Source organism: Bison bison, unplaced genomic scaffold, assembly GCF_000754665.1.
Source record: "Bison bison bison isolate TAMUID 2011002044 unplaced genomic scaffold, Bison_UMD1.0 scf7180017864461, whole genome shotgun sequence".
In the NCBI taxonomy this organism is placed as follows: Eukaryota; Metazoa; Chordata; class Mammalia; order Artiodactyla; family Bovidae; genus Bison; species Bison bison.
Genome location: NW_011495023.1, coordinates 3214688 through 3222111, shown reverse-complemented (window position 1 = coordinate 3222111; position 7424 = coordinate 3214688). Strand labels below are relative to the sequence as shown.

Sequence of the window (7424 nt, the reverse complement as noted above, 5' to 3'; positions counted from 1 at the left end):
TCCTTGGAAGGAAAGTTTAGATAGCATATTCAAAAGCAGAGACATTACTTTGCCAACAAAGGTCTGTCTAGTCAAGGCTATGGTTTTTCCTGTGGTCATGTATGGATGTGAGAGTTGGACTGTGAGGAAAGCTGAGCGCCAAAGAATTGATGCTTTTGAACTGTGGTGTTGGAGAAGACTCTTGAGAGTCCCTTGCACTGCAAGGAGATCCAACCAGTCCATTCTGAAGGAGATCAGCCCTGGGATTGCTTTGGAAGGAATGATGCTAAAGCTGAAATTCCAATACTTTGGCCACCTCATGCGAAGAGTTGACTCATTGGAAAAGACTCTGATGCTGGGAGGGAGTGGGGGCAGAAGGAGCAGGGGATGACAGAGATTGAGATGGCTGGATGGCATCACTGACTCGATGGACATGAGTCTGAGTGAACTCCGGAAGTTGGTGATGGACAGGGAGGCCTGGCGTGCTGCAATTCATGGGGTCGCAAAGAGTCAGACACGACTGAGCGACTGAACTGAACTGAACTGATACACTGTACTGTCTGTATGTTCTAAATCTTTAATATTATCAAGACATTTGAGCAATATTATGATAAATTCACATATAATCAATACTTATGGGCAAGGAAGGGAAAAAATTCACAAGTGTTTATTTCTTCTGATCCTGTGCTTTGCCTATTCAGATGCAGATTAATTTTCCTCCTCTCAGTTTGTATCTCTGACTGTGACATTCACTTTTAAGTTAAATAATTTGCCTAGATCCATTTTTTAAAAGTCATAGATTGGTAGATGCCAAGAAATGGATACCATCTTTCAACAGTATATAGCTATTGAAGTGTCCACATGTACTAGGATTGATTTTCTTATTAACCCTGCACATTTGACATGGTATTCATTGTATATGTGTATTTTGACAATGGCAAAACTTGAACAGATTCATCTTATTTGAGGGTATTATGCTTCTTCTCTAAATATTTCCATTTAATGATATTGAAGAATAAAGACAAAATGAAGATGAATTTAAAAAGGGCTGGTAAATGATAGCCCTAGAATCAAATTAAGGTCATGAAAACAAGTATTTTGAATCTAAAATATTAAAGACACTTACCTCTTGTTGGACATGATAGAAGAATGTATGCTGATTCTTCTATCATTTTCTATACAAAAACCTTTTATATTAAGAAACTGCTTTAAACCAGGTTGAAGACTTCTAACTAGGACATTACAATACTACTTGAGATTACACTAGTGTTTTCTTATCTATTTTATGGCTATATTTAATACAAAATTTAGGAATTCACATACCGCAAGAGGATTCATCTGATTGGTCAGGGCAGTCATATCTAAAATCACATTTCTGGATATTTTCAACACACTGACCATCAGACCTGCAAACAAATTCACTGTCTGTACAGTTGTGTGGAGGCAGTGTTACTGGAACTGTAGTTTCTGGTGGGGTTGGAAGGTTCACAGGTAAATGACCTTGAAATAACAGAAAAGTATCATTTTGCAGTTTTTCCATTTCTTTAAAGATTGCACACAATAACCTTTACTAAGTATGCTTCACATTCAACATTATAAGGAATATCTGATATCATTTTCTAATATGCTGAACTGCTTTACTGTAAGCATATAAATTGGGGTTCATGGTCTTAGTAATGGCAAATATCTCTGGATATCTCTGATTATAAAAATAGTGAAAGTGCAGATGGAAATTATTGAAAACTCTTCAGAGGTCACTGAATACATGGGAGTCTCAAGAGCAGGGCTTGGATGATCTTCAGGAACCAAAGGAATCCCAGGTGCTGGCATTAAGGACCAGAGTCAAGGTAAGATTAAACCCTCAAGTTCTCTATGTAAAGGAACTTTGTTCTTCCACTTTCACAATGAATCTAACATCTCATGTTTGTTTCAGATATCCCCACATAGTTGGAATTCAAAGCCTGCAAGACAGACTCAAACAAAAGTATTCACCCAGAAGTATTTACATAAGATAATTTCTGATATTACAGAATTTAGAAGAAATTTATACAAGCTAATTAATTTAGACAGTAAGCTATTCAATAAACATTTATTAATAACATCTCTGTATCATATACATGCTAGTTGCAGAGGACTTAAAGCCAAAGTTGTCACTGCCATAAAATACTGGGTTGGTCCAAAAGTTCATTCAGATTTTACCATAAAATGGAATGGAAAAACCCAAACAAACTTTCTGGCCAACCCAATATTTCTCTGTTCTTTCACCATTACCTCACTGTCTTGATTACTGAAGCTTTATAATAAGTCTTGAAGTCGGTAGTGTCAGTCCTCCAACTTTGTTCTCCTTCAATACTACATTGGATATTCTGGGCCTTTTGCCTCTCAATATACACTTTAGATTTAGTTTTTCTTATTCATAAAATAATCTCCTGGGATTCTGTTTGATTGGGGTTGCATTAAGCCTATAGATCAACTTAGGAAGAACTAACATCCTGAATATAGTAAGAATTCCTCCAATGCATATTTTTGTATCCTTATCTCAAACAAACATTTTCTGTATAAAATATATACTGTATAAAATTATTCATAAAATAATCTCCTGGGATTCTGTTTGATTGGGGTTGCATTAAGCCTATAGATCAACTTAGGAAGAACTAACATCCTGAATATAGTAAGAATTCCTCCAATGCATATTTTTGTATCCTTATCTCAAACAAACATTTTCTGTATAAAATATATACTGTATAAAATTATTCATAAAATAATCTCCTGGGATTCTGTTTGATTGGGGTTGCATTAAGCCTATAGATCAACTTAGGAAGAACTAACATCCTGAATATAGTAAGAATTCCTCCAATGCATATTTTTGTATCCTTATCTCAAACAAACATTTTCTGTATAAAATATATACTGTATAAAATATATAAAAATATATAAAAAATATAAAAAATATAAAAACAGAAACTTTTACATAAATAATATTCATACTTTTTTTGAACTTGCATTTTTGACTCAAAACATACTTTTCAGATTTCTCTCTATTGATACATACAGAATCAATTCATTCATTTTTAACTGCTTTAGGGTATTCAATTAAATGAATACCCAGATTCAATATTTATTGTATGAATAGTCTGCAGCTGGTATACCTCTTCTCAAGTAGGACAGTAAGAATATAAAGTCCTACAATGGATGTGTTTGTACATTTCTCTCTGTAAACACATGCCAGAGTATTTCCAAGACAAGTCATCTTAAAATGAAATTTCAGAGTTATAGAATATGTAATTAGTCAACTTTAGTTGTTTTCAAAGGTGGTTTACCATTTACACCCAGAACTGTGTGCATTTCTCATATTCTAGCCAACACGTCGTATCATGAATTTTTTTTTTTTAATGTTTGCCACAGTAACCATTCTGAAATAATTTTGTGATATTCTAACTTGTATTTCCCTAATTACTGAGACTCTTTAGGCCACTCAAGTATTTTACTATAGTTTTTGACTATTCACATTCTCTGCTGTTTCTATTGAATCCATTGTCTTTATATTAATTCACAAATTTAAATTAATCCTATATTCTCTATACTAATCCTCAATCATTTATCTATGTGAAAAATAAGTTCTCATAATCTATGATTTGTCTTTTCATTTTGTATGGTTGCTCTTCAGAAAAAAAAATTCTAACTTTAATATATCAATCATTTCCTTTATGGTTTGTGCTTTAAATTTTCACTGAAAAATAATTTTCCCTGTTCTAATATCATAAATATATCTTTGATAATTTTCACGAAGTTTTGATAGCTTTACTTTCCATATTTAGATCTTTACTCCATCTGGCCTCTATTGTTCTCTGTCAGTAATGAGAATCTAAATTCAATTTTTTCCACACAAATGACCACTTTTGACCTATTAATCTATTGTGCAACTCAAACTTTTCTCGCTTATCATTTTATATTTTATTATGAAATATACTGGGCTTTCCTGGTGGCTCAGACAGTAAACAATCCTCCTGCAATGCAGGACCTGCATTCAATCCCTGAGTTGGGAAGATCCCCTGGAAAAGGGAATGTCAACCCACTCCAGTATTCTTGCCTGGAGAATTCTGTGGACAGAGAAGCCTGGCAGGCTACAGGCCATGAGGTTGCAAAGAGTTGGACATGACTGAACAACTAACACTTTCACTTTTTTCCCCATGAAATGTAATTATACATATAGAAAAATGAACATAAAATATAGGCTTTTTTTTAAGGATAATGAAAGTCATATGCTTACCTTCAAGTTTATGAAAATAAAATTCACAAACAGATTTGAACCCTCTAGTGTTTCTCTGTTGATTCCAGACCCTCATTGGAATCTTCCCTGGTTCACAGAACACTGAAATTTGTGTTTTTTATTTCTTTGCTTTCATTTGTGTTCATATTTTCTTCATTTGCATATAAACCAAATAAGCTCTTACAGTGTTAACTTACTAGCTCATTATGTGACTAAATAACACTGAAATTCTTAGAATAGTGACCATATACATGGAGCACCATGTAGGTCCAATTTAAATCAAACACTGTTGAGAATCAAACTTTGGATGAATGGACTCATTCTTTTTATAATCTGCAACTTAATTTTTTCTTAACATTGTATATTCACCCACCCAACCTAATGTATGTTCTCGCAGTTTAGGGGTTGACTGCTGTATAATAGTTCACTATATGACTATGTAACATATGTTTTCATATGTTTTGTAACCATTATACCATCAGCGGTTCTTGAGTTGATCCTGTTTGAGGATTTGTTTGTTTGTACATTTCTCCTGATATACCTAGGTATGGAATTGCTTGGTCACAGAGCATGCACATTTAATTATAATAGATAATGCCAAACTGGGGCTTCTCTGGTGGCTCAATCTACCTGCAGTGCAGGAGACACAACTGACTAACACACACAATGCCAAACTGGTTTCAAAAGTAACTCCATCAATGTCTACACTCCCCAAGAATGCGTAAACATTCTGGTCATATCACACATTCATCATCCACTAGTGTAGCTAAGAATTACCTGTGTGTTTGTCATTTACTTTGCTGTCTATTCCCTTTTGCATCTCAGCCTTGGTTTGGCTCATTCTGTCTTATAACGTTGACATTTACATTGTTCATTTGATAAGAGTCTAGTGCAGTAAATTCATTTTTTCATTTGATTGTGGATGTCATACTGAGTGCCTTTTGTCACCCTCATTCTTGAAAGAATTTTGCTTTGCTCTAGACTAACAGTCATTTTTTCTCAGAACTTTGCAAATAATATCCAACTGTCTTCCTAATTCCATTCCTCTGTAATTGTATTTTAATCTCTGGCTATTTTTAACATAATCTTCCTTTTTATTGTTTTTCTAATTCATTTCCATCAGCTCACATCTGGATTTATTCTAATATTTTTGCATGAGGTTGACTAGGCTTTTTAAATCTTAAAATTCTTTGTCCTTTTCTCATTACTCTGTATTCCACCAAAATTAATGAATCTTAAGTGTAGTATCTTTGTATTTGAGAGCACCAAAAGAACAATTGGAGGAAAGTGCTTTCTCCAGCTAAAAGTGAAGTATTTTAACAGTCTTCTCCATTTGGGGTATTTAGTATCTCCCTCAAATAAAAGATGACAAAATTTTAAAGTTTTAAATTTAAAATAAGTCAGTTATTTGTCCAGTTTTATTTTCTAGAGACATAATAAAAAATATTAAGTCGCATAGACCACAGGCTTTGGACAAAACTTTCCCCTAGATATATGCTAAATCACTTTACAAAACTACACTAGAACACTAAAACAAGAATATTTCAGATTATAATCACTGAGTCTCAAATTTCTTCATTTATGCCTTGAAGAAATATTTCCAACATTTATAAATTTTTTTCAGAATCTGTATTTCCTTTCAAAGTACAGATTTTTCCCAAAGCATAATGCTTTCATGAAATTTATTATATTGAGATAAATGTAATGGGCACACCAAACAGCTTAGTATTAGAAGGTAAAAAGCTGCCTGTGATATCCTAAAAGCATACACAATACAACACACACATTTTGCCACTGAAACAAATACCACCCTTTGTAGAAGGAAGGGAGACTTGATCAAGAACAAATAAAGCTGATAAGATGTGTAGGCAGAGGAGGAGAGATGTCAGAAATTCCATAACTCGGCCGATTTGGCAGCAATAGCAAAAGCTACTCGGTGTGGACATGGTAAAAACTGTTGCTAAGCACTCTCCAAAGAGTTAATATCGTTTCTCAATCTTAAGGTATCATCAGATGCAAGAAATGCCCTTGACTTAGTAACAACTTTCCTTGGAAAAATAAAATATGAATACCTTAGATAGTGATGCTCATTCTCGCTCCTTACGCATGTTCAGTCATGTCCGACTCTTTGTGACCCCCTGGACTGTATCCCACAGACTCCTCTTGGAACTTTCCAGGCAAGAATACTGGAGTGGGTTGCCATTTCCAACTCCAGGGAAACTTCCCGACTCAGAGATCGAATCTACATCTCTTGCATCTCCTGCATTGGCAGGCGAATTCTTTACAACTGTGCCCCCTGGGAAGTCCAATACTCACTCTAGTAATTAGTAATTCTAGTAACTAATCAATGTAATATGCATGCTGAATTCTGAAACTTTCAACTAGTGAAAAGTACCCACTCCTGGGCATATAGCCGGAGAAAAACACGATCTGAAAGGACACATGCACCCCAGTGTTCATTGCAGAACTATTTACGATTTACAGACATTTACAGAGAGACAGATAAAGAAAATATGGTGCATGTATATAATGGAATATTACACAGAATTAAAAAGAATGAAATAATGCTATTTGCAGCAATGTAGATGGACCTAGAGATCGTCAAATGAGTGAAGTCAGAGAAGGAGAAGTATCACATGACATGTCTCATATGTGAAATACAAAAAGAAATGATGCAAAGGACTAACTTACAAAACAGACTCACAGACTTAGGAAATGAACTTTTGGTGGCAGGGGTGGGGGAAAGGATGGGGAGAAGAGATAGGGAATTTGGGATGGATATGTACACACAGCTATATTTAAAATGGATAACCAACAAAAACCTACTGTATAGCACACGGAACTCTGCTCAATGTTATGTGGCAGCCTGATGGGAGGGGAGTTTGGGGAAGAATGGATACATGTATATGTATGGCTGAGTGCCTTTGCTGTCCACCTGCAACTACCAAAACATTGTTAATTTGCTATATTCCAATACAAAATAAAAAGTGCAAATTAAAAAAAAAAAAGTATATAGGCAATTTTTCTTTCAGTTGGCAAAGAGTATGTTGTGATGCCATGTCATCACAGATCTATTCTTCCAAATAACTCAGGTATCTCACCAATAATGTGTTCTGCTGAAAGAAATGTACTTCTTGCTTTTCTGATTGAAGATGGAAGGCATAATGCAAAACAG

The 7424-nt window shown here is 34.6% G+C and overlaps 1 protein-coding gene across 1 annotated transcript in view; it reads right to left on the bottom strand.

The window, feature by feature from the left end:
- Nucleotides 1-7424, bottom strand: part of MALRD1 (MAM and LDL receptor class A domain containing 1) — a 559293-nt gene that overhangs the window by 390436 nt on the left and 161433 nt on the right. Inside the window, exon 20 of the mRNA XM_010859895.1 lies at nt 1303-1479. Coding sequence (XP_010858197.1) covers nt 1303-1479 — 177 coding nt within the window. The remainder of the gene's footprint in view (nt 1-1302; nt 1480-7424) is intronic.